This window comes from Lycorma delicatula, chromosome 12, assembly GCF_047948215.1.
Source record: "Lycorma delicatula isolate Av1 chromosome 12, ASM4794821v1, whole genome shotgun sequence".
NCBI lineage: Eukaryota > Metazoa > Arthropoda > Insecta > Hemiptera > Fulgoridae > Lycorma > Lycorma delicatula.
In genome coordinates, this window is record NC_134466.1 from 25,358,240 (window position 1) to 25,375,848 (window position 17,609).

Consider the following 17,609-nt stretch of genomic DNA (forward strand, 5'->3'; position numbering starts at 1 on the left):
TGTTCTCTGAGTTGGAACGCCGCAATGCTCCCGTAGTCCTGCAGGACGTGGTACGTGACTATTTGTCTAACCGAACGGCTCTGTTTAAGGATGCACTCCTAGTTGTGGAAAAAGCAGTCACCAGAGAAAGCCCGCAGGGTTCCGTTCTCACACCCTTGCTATGGAATCTATTATTCGACGGATTTCTGGGACTGACATTCCCAGAAAGGGTCACGGCCTTTTAGAAGGCAGTGTCAACCACAGAGGGCAGGATGAACATTCAAAATTTAAAGATGCCCAAGACGAAGTACGTGCTTCTCAAGGGAACAGACAAATTATCGTACAGTCGCAACCCCTATATTAAATATAAAGGCAGTGTAATCAGCCCAGTTAGAGTTCATAAGTATCTAGGTATTTTGTTTGATGAAAAGTAACTGTTTAGCAACCACATTGGGCATGTAGCGGCGGACACTGTCTCAGTGATGAATAAACTTAGGAGGTTGCTCGGAAAATCTATGAGTTGTCGGTCGGGCCGTCAAATGTAAATGGTGTACCGAGGTGTCTTCGAATTGTATGCACTGGTGTTTTTAAAACAACCACCTACGAGGCCCCCACTGTAATGGGAAAGGCTCTCCCGATTTAGTGGTGAAAGTTCAGGCAGCCGTGTGGAGATTGCGAAGAGGCCGATAGGTCAAGGTATTTAGGATATGGTTTCGCGTCAGTCCAGTACCGGAGCGGAACGGTGATCACAAAGCATCAGATCTAAATTTCGTTCAGTTGCTTATCTCCCACCAGCAGAAGAGGCTACAGAACCTTGCGATGGAAGCATGGCAGTTGGAATGGGACACCACGACTAAGAGAACATCCTTGTATATATGTTTATACAAGGTTTTGGAGGATGGTATGCCTCGAGCTCATTATTAAGGGCAACGGGTGCCCGGGTGCTCACCAACCACGCTAACTTGAACCAATATCTGTTCCGCCTGGCAGCAGATGAGATGTGCGTATGGGGGGAGGTCAAGTCAAATGAACACGTGATGTTTGACTGCCGTGCTCTATGGGGCACCAAAGACCGAACCACCCTGAACTTAGAGGTAAAGGTACAGACATTCGGTTTTATGTTTTAGGACGACTGAATGGGATGGTGGCGGGAAAACTGCCAAGCAAACCAATCATAGAGAACAAAACTCCAAGACAAGGAAGAAAATGCTGCCTCTATGCCAATAAAGATTGCCAGAACATATTTACAGTCGGAGATTTCCACCTCGGCACTAGTACTTAAGATGCAATCCTCGGTGCCTAGCCCTTTCCTGAAGCCATACTGACCTCGATTTAGAAAACAGTTCACATCGATGTTTTCCCAGAGCAGCAATTACTGATCAGGCAAGAGGCTTATGAGTCAATAAATGGGAAGGGTTTCCTTCCTTTCCAGCTACTGAACCAGCTTGGTTTCCCGAAAGAAATCTTCGACGGCCATATCCACTAACAAATTTTGACCGTGCATAATTACCGGAGGCTGAACAGGAAAAAAAAGCTTCCCTCCGGCAACCTCCCACTCAGAGCAGATCACCGTACCGCTGCATTTTGCCTTCCCAGACATCGCGGGAAGCCGCCCTTCGAGCTTGGCTTTCCCCCTATTACCGCGCACTCCTTGTGCGGATCCGACCGCAGTCTTCCGCGCACAACTCGTGACAGAGGTTTCGGCCGGATATTTAGTGCAATCCGCAGCACTAAGGCGCTCGACTACCCCTGCGGAGACCTTCTTTGCGGAGAACCGGGGCCTCGGCGGAGACCTGCCGATTGACCTTCTCAACTGGAAGGGTTCCTCGGCTACCAAGTCCTTGCCAAGATCAACCAAGTCCTCCAAGCAACCTCCCCCGGATTTCTCCATCGCAGCTTAAAATAAAAAGCACCTACTGTAACGTGATGCCAGGCACTACGTTCACAGTCTGAATGAATCTATCACCTAGGTGCGCGTTCTACAATTTCTTCCTTGAGATGGGCCGTCCGTTCTCACACAACCCACTCGAGAAGTCAAAAGCTAAAATCTCCTATATGACCACCGGCGACGTTGGAGCGATATCGCTTCTCGAACCTGCCAGAGGATCTGAAACTTTCCTTGGCCTCACGAACTACGAATAGGGACACCGATATACAAACGAAACGTTGTTATTTAGGCGACGGTGGCACTACTGCAACACACTACATCGCTGTTTTGTTTGCACTCCGCAGCAACGTAGGTTGACTAACCACCCCGTAGGGGAACACCCGCCCAGTGACGTTCCAGTCGACACCCCCCCCCCCCCCGATCATTGCCCTGTTGGGCTTTAACGGGAGTCATCTATCGCCCTCTGACTTTTTACATCTTAATAATAAGCCGGCCTCGTTGGGATGCCACCGATGTAAATGTCTCTGTAGACATTTCCATCGGTGATTTAATAACTCAGCTTATTGTCTTCGCTGTACGCCTCGTCCGGACATCTTGAATGTCCTACATCGTATCCCTCTGAACTAGCTAACCGAGCTCACGGAAGCGCGAACCCCACGTCTAGTAAAGTAGAACTAGGCCGCGGGGTTCGCGCTAGTTCTACTTAACTACATTATGAGCCAATTACATGAATGTCTCGAAATTCGTGGCAAATAAACACAACATACCACCAAACATGTTGATCGCAACAACCAAATTTAGTCCTAGTTCTCTTATGTACACAACTTTACGCTTAAATAAACCCTTGACTTAGGACCGATCGTTGTACATCCCCAACGACGTATACATAGAACACTGTTCTTACAAAAAAAAATCGCACCGATATTGCAAAACAAGTTCACAGTACGGAGCCAGGGACCAAGAAGCGATCACCAACGTTTAACTATAGTATCTGTAATTTGTACCTCTGAAATTCATTACTGTATGATGAGATGAGGGACACCGAACAGAAACCTTCTACAAAGTTACTTGCTATGGCAGAACGTGATGAAAAGAGTTCTCCTTCATAAATAAGGCTGAGAATAGACTGTATTCGTAATCTGCAAACTGCACGTTTCTTTTTCTACACAGTAGACGTGGGAGTAGTGCGTGAGATGGTGTCCACGTATTTCCATAACTTCCTCCTAGCATCCAAGAATACCCGACGACATACCACTCTAGCCTTACGGTACAAATCTAGATATTCATTTGTAGGCCTGCGGTTAAATTTGCGCAGTGCCTGCCGTCATTTACTAATAGCATTTTGGCAATCATCAATCCACCAACGAACAGAAGGACGTCTAGGGTTTCCTGATGTTTGTGGGATATATTCTACTAGCATTTTCAAGTATCAGGGACGTAAGAGGATGACGTTAAAGAGATAAGACATAGAGACCCAGAAATAATGATAAATATATGAAAAAATTAGTTATAGGTGATCCAGTTTTTCTTTCTTGAATTTTTTGTTTTAAAAAACTCCGATGCCCTGGTTTCGGACGGTTCCTCTACCATATCCTTCAGTATGCGTGGTGTTGGAGGGGGAGATTTTGAAAGATGGTAGTTGGTTACAGACGACATCGCAGAGGAGGTGGTTGTGTGAGTTCACTTAACAGGGAGCTTATTTGGTGGTTTACCACCAACTGTATTTATTCCTGTATGAAAAGGTAAAACTTTAGGGGCAGGAACTTTCAGAGGGATCCCACTAGTATTAGAAGTTTCACTAGCTGTAACTACCAACTTCTTAGTTATCTTCGTTAACTCAGAAATAGTTTCAGTAAGTAAAGCCACTTGATCACATCTGAACAATCTTTTCCAGCTCACTCCAGGATCCTCACTGTTGGATGCATGCATTTACAGGAGCTTTACTTGATGTCACAGCAGCAAAGGTTCATCTGGTTTAACGAGATTTCGAGAGCTAAGTGTCTTTTTATATTCTCTTCAGGCAGCTGGGAAAGAAAGCTTTTGCTCAGTACAGATTTTTAACACTGCCTTCTCTTCTTTAAAAGCTGGGCAACTCAAATCGAGCTGAATGTGTACCCCCACAGTTAGCACATCTTTCTTCCTCCTGGCAGTTAGTGTCGTGACCTTCTTTGGCACATTGAGCGCAATTGCAGTTTTTGAACAAGACAATGTGATATGACCATATTTTTGGCATTGGAAACATCATCATGGGTTGAAGATGAAAGGTCGCAACCGAGCCAACAAGTAACCCACTTTAATTTTCTCTGGTGGTACCAGAAGATTAAATGTTAATATAAGGGAAGGTATAGGTTCTTCCACTCTGTTCTGTCATTTCTTTATTCTTCTCACCTCCACAACTTCCTGGTTATGAAGTTTATCAGCTATTTCAATTATATCCATCTCCAGAAAATTACAGCAAAAAATTACTCCTGGCTGGTATTTAGGGTCTTATACCATCCCGCACTTATGTTTATATGGCACTTATGTTTGCCCATACTGCTAAGACATAACAAAGAGCAGCTCTGCTCATCATTAAAAGTTTCTATTAGAATCGTTTCATCTCGTAATTTTTCTATGTTCTTCGAAGAACCACTTGAACTGGTTGGTTACAACTTTGTTAATCAGTAAAGGCGACATCTTTTGGAGGAATCCACCCTCGTAATTATTCCAAAGAACAACAAAACGAATGTTTTTATACTTTAGAATCGATGCTTTAGAATTTAATGTAGTCTCTTCTGCAGGATTATTATCCTTGTCAGACAAAGCTGACCGAGGCCTTTTCACTAGACAAAAAATTTTATGGTTTTTCAGATGGACCAGCAACCATCATCAAATTTGTTTGTGGAGTTGAAATTTTGGTCCCATGAGTGATGGTGACATAACAAACCACTCCAGCAGAGGGCACGTGTACTGGAGCTAGAGCTAAATACAACTGGGTTCACCAAGTGGCCAGAGGACATCGTTTGAGACTCACTACATAGAGCCATTCACCCCTCGGCATGATAGTTTCCACCTTGGGTTGCACTTGTTTCATAACGTGTCACATCACCAAGTGTATGTGTAAGAAATTATAGTGTAGAATGTTTTTGTGTAAGGGAATATGTTGTTCTAATTGTTTTTGTAAGGGAATATGGGGAGTAAATTGTGTAGTGTTCTTGATATAGTGTATACTGTTATGCAGCTTAATTAATTTTGTAATACTAATACTAATTAATTTTGTATATGAGATCACAAGTTTGTGATTGCTAGAGTACAGAAAAGTACAGTAAAACCTTTCTTTAGTGGAAATGAACAAGTCTTGCAAAAGGTTCTGTTAAAGATAAATTTCCAGTTAATGAAGGTAAGCCTATACTAAAGAAGAATTAAACCATGAATAGGCATATAATGGACATACTGAGATAAAATAAAACACTGTATTACCTTATTCATTTACTGTCTTTATTTCTGCTAAGAATTAATAGATGCAAAACTTACAATGAACAGAAAAAATATTGTATAGAGTGTCTTTCTTTATTTTTTTCCAATAGTCAAGGAGAGTCTCTGCAAACATTGCTGCTTGGCTGATTGACTTTTCACAAACAAAATACCCTGAGAAACCACACTAAGTATACCAGTCATTTTGCCACAGAATAGCTGCAGTTCTTTTAACCTTTTCAAAGTATCTGAATACTATATATCCTTCTTCAAACTCAAAGCCATATTCTTCTTCCTCTTCCTCCTCCTCTTCTTCATTATTTTTCTCCTTATTATTGAATGAACCTTGTACATCAATAAAAGAAGTTGATGATGTACTAATCCAAATATTTTTTAAATATGGAAAAAATATAGAAAACGACAATAAAACTCAAATCTAGATGAGTTAATGTTACAAAACATCAACACTTGGTACTATGTGCTTGAATGGCTAACCCAATATAATTCAGAGGATAGGAAAGAATAAAACAGATATAATCTTTAAAAAAGACAAATATGTAGATTTCAAAAAGAAAAGTTTGTCTAAGTTACTTAAGCTAATACTATTTTTAAATATTAGTTTATTATAAATACTTACGGTACAATGATCTCTCAGATATTTTGCATTTAATTCAGAAGTATAAATTGTGGTACCACTTTCTGTAATACCATCCAAACATTCATAATTCCAATCTATATCAGTCAAAAAGTGCAAATATTCCTGAAAGAAATAAAGAAAAATACATTTAAAAAAATTTCAGTGCAGATTTAATTAATATAATGGTATCAAGCTTCAAGTATCTGCAACAGCATTGCCCATTTTTCAGACTAGACATAGATATTAAAAAAAAAAAATTGAACTTGTACAACCAAAAACTTTATTAACATATGTGCAGCTTTATACAGCCCTGTCTCCTTCAAAGTAATCTTTATTACTACTCACAGAACACAGAACACTACTCCCAACTCTTTTTCCACTTTCGGAACATTTTTTGAATGATGCACAGCTGCTGAAATATACTTTTCTTCATCATGTTTATGGTTTAAAAATTATTATAAATAAAAAATTCTATGGAGTAGGATGAGGGAGACATGATTGTCACGTGTCTTGTCAGATAATGCCATATAGGAAGAAACACATTAGCATATTATCATGGTGTATTTCCAAATTTCAATTTCCAGCTCAAAACTTTTAGTGCATATACCAGCCCTCAAACTTAAAGCTTCCTGTTTACTTTCTGACCATGTGGAACGAATTCATAATGGGATAAATCTTTCTACCACCAAAATAAAAAATATATCACTAGCATCCCCTTCATATTTGCCCGATTCATGTGAGCTTTTTTTACCACGGTGAACCTTTCCCTACCCACCCTCTGTGATGATTAAGTATTGAATTTCTACACTGTAGCTATAAAAACAACTGTCTTATTTTCTGCTACAATCTTTTTGTCATTCACTACAAAACATTTTCATAATGTTCTACTATCTTTGTTATTCACCTTTGAAATATTTCCCCTTCATTATTTTAAACAAATAATTACTTTCTTTTCCAGTTCCTTATTATTTCAAACCTCTGCAATGCAAAGCCATTGATTTAAATTACGAAATATATAATGATCACTAGACGCAAGGTCAGGACTGCACAGAGGATATTCAATGATTTCCCAGCCAAGTCGCTTTTATAACTAAACCACTTTTGTTGCAGCGTGCAATTGAGGGTTCTGAGTAGATACAAAATTCTATTACATTAAACAGAAGACCTTTTTTTATTTTTTTGTTCTGAATAGCACATCAAAGTTTATTAAACATTGCTCAATACACTATAATTGTATACTGACCGAATTTCAATGATCAAGAAACTCAATAAGTAATATCACTTTGTTGTCCCAGAAATTAATGGCTATAGGTTCCTTTCTGAATATTCTTGTTTAAACTGTTTGGGTCAAAGAAATAATGCCATCACTGCATTGACTGCTCTTTTGCTAAAAGGAATACCATACAACATCCAAGTCTCATCTTGTCAGAAAATAGTTAAGAAGTTCTTCTCCTTCATTCTAATAGTCCAGAGAAAATGTTTAGAGGTGTAGTGTTTTCCTTCTGTCTATCTGTCAACTTTTAGGCAATCATATGGCACACAACCTTCTGTAACTCTCAGTTCTTTGTTAAAATTTTGTAAATCACTTAACCCACAATGTTTGGAAATTCATCTGGTAATAGTGGAATCACTTTCACGAATTTCTCATCCACTTTTATTAACAAATGTTTATCAGAAATGGGCAACCCCGTACATACTTCATTGTGAACATTTGCCCTGCCTTCTCAAAACAAATAACACAATTTTCAAATTTTATCTTTTCTCATAACACTTTTTATGTATGCAAATTCTTTGTGGATTTGAGAAGATTTGTTACGCCATTAAGAAACAACTACTTAAAGTGAATATGACTGGAATATTATTTACAAATGATTAATAATCTAAATAAATGTCCTACACGAACACTTCATGTTTCCTAAAAAATGAAATACCCTTCCTTAAAAAAAACATGTCCCATATATGTATGTATGTGTGTGTGCATGCACACACATACATCAATTTTTTTAACATCTTGCTTGCTATATTGTCTGCTTAATCATCTTGTACATTTTTAAACAATATTGTACAAAGAAATTTTACACTATACTCAAGCAACTAATAAATACAACTAAAGCAAATTTATAATTTTTGTTATTAAAAAGAAAAGTTTAGTTTTCTCACAGCTTTTAAGAAAATATAATTTTTTAGGAGAATCTTTTTGTATCAAATACCAGTGCCACCACTTATTTCCATCAAATCAGTGACTTTTTCAAACAAATTTCTGTATTTATTGTTAATTTACATACTGCAACATTATTTCAACATAAATATCAGAGAAAATTTACTTACAGACAGCTACATGGACACTTCAGGTGACCCTGATATTCTTTATTGCATCGAGTATTCTCTACAACGGGTTCTCCTCCCCTATATAATAATTATTCATGTGATGCTACATGAATTCAACGAAGTAGGATTTCCATGTGGTATCAGGGACTTCCCCATAGCTTTGCTTTTCACCATTTCAGTGGTCCCAGAAGCATAGTCCCAATTTCATTTAACTCACAAAGTAATGATTAACGAAATGGTATTGATGATTCACAATATAATGGCAGAACCCTTCTGTTTCCAGTGCATCTCTGATATGCACATCAGCAATGCAAATACAATATTATTCTGTAATTAATGTTAATAAGGTTTGAATCGATCTGTCAGTACATTTCACAATGAAATATTAGCCGTTTTCAGGGCAAATATGCTCAACAAAGGACAGATTGTTGAGGGTAGATGTGACCAGCATGATTTTGTGCCTTGATAACAGAGTCTCATCAATTTTGACGACCTGATTGTTTCCCTCCAACTTTACCTTGCCTGAAGTATTCAATATAATTGGCACACAATTGTCTGATGAAATCATTCCAGTCAAACACTACTGTATTCAGATCTATACCCGATTCACGGTGATATCGAGCAATACTTGATAGTTCACGCCACCAACCACATAGAAAATATATGACTGTCATGAAGCTGAGATTCAAATTTTTCAGCCACGTACCAAACATGCATATTGATGCAAGTTCATTCATGCAACATGCAAGTTCATTTGATGCAACACCATACACTATCAGTTTCAAAAGCATGTTCATTCGACATCTTCAGGTTTCCGATACAATCCCATGCAACTGCAGGAATTCAATGGAATCGTGTTTATTAGTGAGCAAACTCATGTTATATGTCAGTAACAAAATTAAACTGCTTTCAGAGGATAAACGCACAAAACCAAATATTTAAATATATTATTTAAAACGGTTTAAAGTAAAGTCTTTAGGAAAGCAAATTTTTCCTGTAACTAGTGTTATTTCAACCTACTTAATTAAGAATAAATGAAAAAATGATTTTTTTTTCAGGTGTGATATAACTTTTTGTTTATAAAAAAACTTACACCTAAATTTTTAACAGGATATTTAAGATATTTAGTTACATTATTTAACTTGACTGAATATGATTAAAATGCATAAAATGATTTTTTTAAAAATTAAACAACGGATTTCTTTCTAACATTAAGTAAATTACATTAAATTTTTATTTATTGTATTAAATATAAACCCAAGGATGAAATAATTACTAAGTTATTGTTAGTAAACCACACTCGGCAACTATTTTCATCCTACTCCAATGCTCCTAAGTCAGAAAATTTATATGCCATCAGTCCTTTCGAGAGGAGGCAGTAGAAGACCCATCATCCTGAAGTTTGTCAGAAGATTTTGGTCTCCTTCCAGGCCAAATTCCTGGCTCATCTAGGCGATATCGACCTCACGGACCCTGAGTCTCTCAGGCATTGCAGCTGATATCTTTAAGGAAACTCAACTGAGCGGTTCGGCAGGCCACCATAGGAAACCTGCCTATTGGGGGATTGCCGGAATCTGTACGAACATCTTGCATGAACGCCAAGCGAAGACGACTGAAAGCCAATAGAAGGGGTAATATCGAACTCCATATTTATTGGCGGGACGAACTCAAAAGGACTATGCAGGATCTGAAGTACAAAATCTCCAGGACTAAACGGCAGAACTGAAAGGGACTCTGCGATGCCTTCAAGGATATCTGGGAAGACGGTTACAAAACTGTTACCACAAAATTTGGTAGGAGTCGTCCAGTACTCGAGGGTACCCTATTGAATTGCGCGGAAGTTCTTTCCTAGCTGCCGCTGGATTGCAATTACTACGGGGAGTAAGACACGACGGAACACACGGTGTTCGTGTGTGATCGGTTCCTGAAGCATAGGGAAGCATGTAAGGGAGAATTCGGCATGCTTACCCCAGAAAACATCATTGGGACTATGCTTCAGACCGAACGATCTTGGCAGGCGGTGTCTACAATGCTGGTTAAGATCATCCGTACCAAGTTGGAAGAAGGTGTTCAGTGGTAAGTAACTACATTGAGTCCCTTGGAGCACGTTCCCGCCCCAAGAGGTGGAAGTTTAAAAAAAAATACATATTTATTTTTAAACTTCGACCTCTTGGGGCCTTTTCTTCTTTTTCCTATTTAGCCTCCGGTAACTACCGTTCATATAATACTTCAGAAATCGAATGAGGATGAAATGTACGAGTGTAAATGAAGTGTAGTCTTTTACAGTCTCAGTTCGACCATTCCTGAGATGTTGGTTAATTGAAACCCAACCACCAAACAACATCGGTATCCACGATCTAGTATTCAAATCCGTGTAAAAATAACTGACTTTTCTAGGACTTGAACGCTGGAACTCTCGACTTCCAGATCAGTTAATTTGGGAAGACGCGTTCACCACTAGACCAACCCGATGGGTCAACTTCTTGAGAACCTTTTTTTTTTTTTTTTTTTTTTTTTTTTTTTCCACTCTACTCCCCCGGGCCGGTCCGACTGGTTGGTATTGCGCCACCCAGGGGAGTGTCTGGTAAACTCTAACGAGCCTCTCCGCCTACCGGCTGAACGTCCGGCATGGCAGGTCGGCTTGCCGGTGTCAGCTCTTTTGAGTGATTTTCTGTTTGCCCATTTGGAAACCACGACATACCCACGACTACCCGTGGCACCGGGTCTTTTCTTACACTTCTTCTTCATCGGAACCTATCTAAACCCTTGGAGTCCTCAGTGGATCATTGAGAACGACACACCTCAGCGTGCCATCTCTCACCACTGAGGCTGTCCACCCTACCCTATTCTACACTAGTAACCTAGTCGCCTTTCATCTATATCCTTCTCTGTTAATACTGCTACTATAAATTCCGTAACCTTCTTCCAGTTTATTTCGCTCCTCAACATGTGCTCTAGGACCTCTGCTGGGCTCATACCTATTATGCCACAGTTCCTCCTTTTAATTGCCCACCTCTCGCAGCAGAAAAATGTGTGTTCTGCATTGTCAATTTTCTCACAGTACATACATTCTGGACCTGGCCTTCTTCCAACACGATGGAGGTACTCATTGAAATTTCCATGACCTGTAAAAAACTGCGTGATATGATAATTTAACTCACCATGTTCCCTGTCTAACCATAGTGTAAGATCTGGAATCAGCTCCTTCGTGCGTCTGGCTGGTCCATCCTCCTGCCATCTGTTTTGCCATCTATGTCTAAGTTTATCTTTTGCTTCATTTGCTTCGAGGCCTTGCGCCCTCTCGATTCTATTTAGGGCCATTAAGTCTATTGGTGGCACCCCAGACAACACGCACAACGCCTCATAGGAGACCGTCCTGTAAGCTGAAACAACCCCCAGCAACAGCCTCCTATGAGTACTAACCAGTCTGTTCAAATTTCTTTTAACCCTGACTGAGTGCCACCACACTGGTACTGCATATAACATCATAGATGTCGCTGTGGACGCTATCGCCCTTCGCTTAGTGGGTCTTGGAGCTCTCTGCGAAGACATTATTATATTCAAATTCTTAGTCATCTGTTCACCTTTGGCACATATGTCTATTATATGCTGGGTGAACCGGCAATTCCTCTCAAAAGTCACACCCAGGTATTTAATCTTTTCGACCTCTGTTATTTGTTGGTTTCCAATTTGGATGGCCGGACTGTCTAAAATCCTCTTCCCTGTGAACATAATATATTTACATTTTTCTATTGCCAGCTGGAGTCCCCTCTCTTTCAACCAATTATCTATCGTCCGTAACGTGTTGTTAGCACTCTCTTGTACATCGACAGTTGTTTTACCCTTGATGAGTATCGCCAGGTCATCGGCATAGGCAATTACTTGTACCCCATCCTGATAATCTAGTCTTAATATCCCATCGAAGGCCAGTATCCAGAGTAAGGGTCCCAGTACAGACCCCTGTGGCACACCGCCATAAATATTGAAACGTAGGCACTCACTCTGCGTCTCCACCAAGCATTCTCTGTTTGAGAGGTATTCCCCTATCTGCCTTCTTAAATAAGGACCTTTTTCCACTAATGCCCTATTTATTGATTCCCACTTAATAGAACCGAATGCATTTTTTACATCTAAAGCTATGAATAGGGGAATACGCCTCGTTCTCCATGTGCCGCTCCTAGTATCCTTAGCCCAGTCGATCACCTTTGTCGCCGCCTGTATCGTCGAACGACCCTTCATGAATCCAAACTGATTTCCACTAATGCCTATTCATTCCTCAAGTTCCTTAAAGATTCGGCCAGCGAGCATCTTCTCCACTACCTTCGCCATGGTATTTAAAAGACTCAATGATCTGTATAAAGGTTCTCCATTCTCATTTGTGCCTTTTGGGATAAACACCACCCTAGATTCCTTCCAGATTCCTGGAAATGTTTTGTTTTCTAATCCATGGCTGGCAACATCAAGCATTTCATAAGGAATTCTCTTTATCAGCCCTTTAAGGAGTGCCGCTGGAATTCCGTCTGGACCCGGGCTCTTCCTATTACCCAGTTGTGCTACAGCCAAGTGCAGTTCAGAGAACGTAAAGCGTCTGTGTTCGCAATCTGTAACATTTCCTGCAGTTTCTACTCTACCGGGGAATAGCTCATTAAATTGTTGTTTTACCTGCTCATTATTTAATACGGGCAGACGCCTTCCAAATCGCTTAGTGATTATTTTGTATGCCTGTCCCCAGGGGTCTCCGTCTAACTCCTCGCAGAGTCTGTGCCATTGTTTTTTCTTAGACATACGAATAGCTTTGTTTAAGGCCCGTCTGGTCTCTTTATAAGCCAGAGATGCCTCCTCGTCAGCCCCGACAAGGCCCCGGGTGTCGACGGGATCAGCGCCCGTGCATTCCGGAACATACCGGCCTCCGTGATTACAGCAATTTCGGTGATATTCACGTCCATTTTGTACGTTGGATATTTCCCGAATTGTTGGAAAACGGCCAAAGTCGTATGTTTACCCAAACCGGGGAAAAGTTTACTTTTCCCACGGAATTATAGGCCAATCTCCCTGTTACCGGTATTGTCTAAGTTGTTCGAGAGGATTTTTCTCGAAAAACTGAGGCGATACATGGAGGGAGAAGTGCGGCCCGAGCAATTTGGGTTCAGGGAGGGTCACTCAACCACCCTCCAACTGGTAAAAATAATAGACGACCTTGTCGGAGGCCTGAACAGGAAACGGGTGACTGCAGCCGTTTTTCTGGATGTGGCCAAGGCCTTTGACAAAGTTTGGCATAGCGGGCTGCTTTATAAGCTAGCGCGATCGGCGATCCCCTACCGCTATGTCAGACTGATGCGGTCATATCTGCTAGACCGACATTTTGTCGTGCGCGTAGGGGAAACGATTTCCTCCACCAGAGAAATAGCCGCTGGGGTTCCCCAAGGAGCAGTACTTTCCCCGTTCTTGTACACTTTGTACGTGAACGATATGCCGCTGTCGGAAGGGGTCAAAACGGCCCTTTATGCAGACGACACGGCATATTTCTACGAATCCGCAAATGTGGATTACGCGGTCCGGAGGCTCCAAAGGCAGCTGGACTTAGTGGAACCGTGGCTCGACATGTGGAGAATCAGGGTCAACGGTGAAAAATCGGTGGCCGTGATGTTCACATGCAAGACACGAAAACCGACCAGAGAGCTGGAAATCTCAGGGGAGAAAATCCCTTTTGAGAAAACAGTTAAGTACCTGGGGGTGGTGTTGGACAGGCGGCTTACCTTCGGCGAACATGTAAATTATGCGACCCGGAGGGCTAAGGCCGCCAGAGCCTCGCTATACCCAGTGCTGAACAGTGCCAGCCCGTACCCACTGGCAACTAAGCTCCTCATTTTTCGGCTGTACGTACTGCCGATTCTAACATATGCTTACCCGGCATGGGGGGCAGTGTTGAGCTCCTCGCTTCAAAAGAAGATCGAGGCCGTCCAAAACATCGCGTTGCGGACGATCTTTGGAGCTCCGTGGTTCGTCAGGAACGCCACTCTCCGATCTGATGCGAGATTTCAATCCGTGTCCGAGGTGGGGGTGGCGCAGGCGCGCAGACTGTTCGGGAGAGCGGCTGTGTCCGAACACAGTCATCTTCGGGACATCTGCCGAGAGGACCCAACTCCGACAGTTGTAAGGAAGCGGCCTCACGCCGTACTGGACGAACCACCGTGATGGTGCGGTGTGGTAGCCGAAAATCGACAAACCAGGCTTAGGGGCCTCCATATCGCATGAGCCATAAACGGAATAGTGCGTCAGACGCGTTTCCGGGGTCGCGAGTGAAAAGTTTTCGCGAGTTATATAGTTTGAAGACGTCAAACACGGTAAGTCGCGCATAAAACAAAAACGCGGTCTAAATTTAAAAAAAAAAAACTTACAGTAATACAAAATATCCCAGCAATTGCGACTCCTCCGGAAAAGGGGACGCATTGCTCCCTCCTTATAGCTAGTGCCCCGTTGTGGCGTATTCCTGCTAGCCTATTAAAGAGTTAGCACCGAAAGGACTTCAGTGGATGGTCTGAAGGGGAATTACGTCGGGAGGACAGGCTTTATAAGCCTAGCCTTCCGCGGTCGGCCCATGAAATGGGTTCGATAACGCTGGTTTAACAACGGATTGGAATGCAATTAAATCCGTCTTAAATTCACTAAAATAATAATAGACAAAACTTGAAAAATTAGATCCGAGATTAAAAAATAACCCTTTTAAAAACAAGCCCGATTAGAATGATCCAGCAGCAAGGGACTCTGTCCAGGTTCTGCGATAAAGTAGGGAGTAATAGACTCCTGCCAACTTTGCATTCCATTCCTCCTCGTACTCCTGTCCGCCTCGCATTCTGAGTCTCTGCTTCCTTCTTCTGCGCGATTGTAGGAGCCCTCTCAGTGTTTCAATCTCCATATTCCACCAATACACTGAGTGTCTATTGGCTCTTCTGTGAGCTACTCTGCCCATTTCTTGTCTTATAACGTTAGTCAGGGCAACTGGTGTCAGATTCTCTATGTTGATAATCCTTTCGGCCGTTCTATCGATTATGATCTCGATCTGTTCCTTTGTAAAACTACTATAGGGCATTTTCTCTCTAGTCACATAGTCTGAGCCTTTTATGGTAATCGTAGTGGCATGATGGTCACTCGCCACATCATGTGGTAACACTCGCCAGTCCCAGTGTTCCCTACTCCATCTATCGTCTATGATTGTTAAGTCCAAGACTGACGAGTGTCCTCTCGCCTCATATGTAGGGGTGCCATCATTTACACAATGACAGCTAATTGCCCCCGTCATATCCGTATGGATCTCACCTCTGCGATTGGTGTATGCGCTCCCTACTGCAATCGCTTTACTATTGAAATCACCTAGAATAATGACTTTCTTCCTAGCGTTATTTACTACTCCTTGTATTATGTCTAGTCTTCTAGTAAATTCATGTATGTCACAGTTTGGAGACACATAGGCACCAATCGCTAGTGTTGAATCCGACTCCACCGCCAACATGCCTCCAGATCTGGACGTCAATCTCCATGCTATCCTGCCACTTACATCCATAATTGCCACGTCACCATTTGTATCCACCATCCAGCCTGATCTAGCAACAAGGTACTTGTTCGGCTCCGTGATTATCAATAAATCAGCCCTCTGCTCTATGACCAGTTCACTAACCAAATCATGAGACATGGTGCTTCTGTTTGCGTTAACCATTATCACCCTAAGCATTTAAATGTTTTGAGCACCCCCAGCCTCCGGTGCGGTGTTCTTGGCTCCCACAGTCCAGGCAGCTACAATGCTCCCGGCATTCAGCAATCTTGTGGTCTCTGCCTCCACAATTGAAGCAGAGATCCATTCTGTCAGGGCCTTTGCACTCATGTTTACGATATCCAGTATTCCAGCATCTGAAGCACTTTTCCTCTGATTCCCTAATATATGCCCGACAATTTACCCAGCCAATCCTCAACCTTTGTTCCACAAGCTTACAGGCAGCCCTTATACGAGGTGATAACTGTAACATTTTGGGTCTCGGCGTACCCTTTTCTAATTGACGATATCTTGATATCCTCATCAGTACCTACTCTTGCAGTAATTGCAGCAAAAATTTCTGTCTCAGTGGTGTCATATTCTACATCTCTGATGTGAACTATTGTGCGCCTTCCCGCTCTTGTACGCAGGTCAACATGCAAATCTGCCGCCTTATCTCGTAGGTTACTTGTAAACTCAGCAGCTTTCTGCGCTCCCTGAATTCTCACGTGGAGTTCTTCATTCCTGCCCTTACATAAGGAGATGACCTCTTTTGCATCTTCGCTACTTACTGCAGACTTCATCGTTTTAAGTAAATCAGAATAGGATTTTCCAGCTGCTTTGATAACCACAGTAAGACTGTCAACTGCCGGTGGTGTCGACTTTTTAATATGGGCTTGTCCAGGCTTGCCTTGTATAGCTTTACCTTCAACTGGGATCGTAAGCAGCGGATAAAGATCCGCTACTTCCTCGTCTCTCCGCAAGTAAGATAGTAATTTCTTCATGTAGTTTCCAATATTATTATTGGGGACGACAAAAACTAAATTACCAGCCTGAGGAATAATCTTCCTTAAAGCCCTCAATATAGCTCCCATTGTGCTCTTCTCAGTAGCATTACCATCATAGTAGATTTTGTATTTACTTTTCTTAATGTCGTCACAGTCTCCAAGAATTGATTGTACATCTTTACGAATGTCGCCTACTTTGTATTTGGTACTAATACCTTCTTTTTCATCCCCTCGACTTGATTTACTTAAATCACTAACAGTACAAGAGTCCACCACCTCAGAAGGCAACTCGTTAATCAAACTAATTTTGTTCCGCAAACTATTTGGCCACCTTTTGGGCAGTAGATCTATTATTTGCTCATCTGTCAGCTCCTTAGTAAGAATTTGCTCCATCTCATCTAACACAACTATAGGGTCCGTCTGAGTAGCCTGCGTAACAACTGATAAAGGGGACGAGACTTGCGGCAAGGCATTAAGCCCATCATATATGCCTTTGAGCTCCTGCTCATGTGTACTTATGTATTTTGAGAGACCCGGTCCCATATGCTGTCTCAGCGCCACCATAGTTAATCCCAATTGGTAAACCAGATTGCTAAGGCTCTCCGGCGGTCCTTCTTCTTCTTCTGAGGACCCATGTCGGGGTCTCTTTTTACATTTACCCTCCGTTTTCTTAGTAATGGTAACCTTTTGTGAGCTAGAAGCTCCCTGCGATGATCCCTCTAAGGGGAGTGATCCTCTTCGTCTCATATTAGCGCTACTTCTTGAGAACCTGGTTAAGATCATCCGCAC

General features: G+C 41.8%; 1 protein-coding gene across 1 annotated transcript in view; it reads right to left on the reverse strand.

Annotated features, from left to right (window-relative positions):
- The window catches only part of LOC142333220 (uncharacterized), a 59,499-nt gene that overhangs the window by 32,817 nt on the left and 9,073 nt on the right, over window positions 1-17,609 (reverse strand). The window contains exon 2 of the mRNA XM_075380204.1: window positions 5,958-6,080. Within this exon, the coding sequence (XP_075236319.1) occupies window positions 5,958-6,080 (123 nt within the window). The remainder of the gene's footprint in view (window positions 1-5,957; window positions 6,081-17,609) is intronic.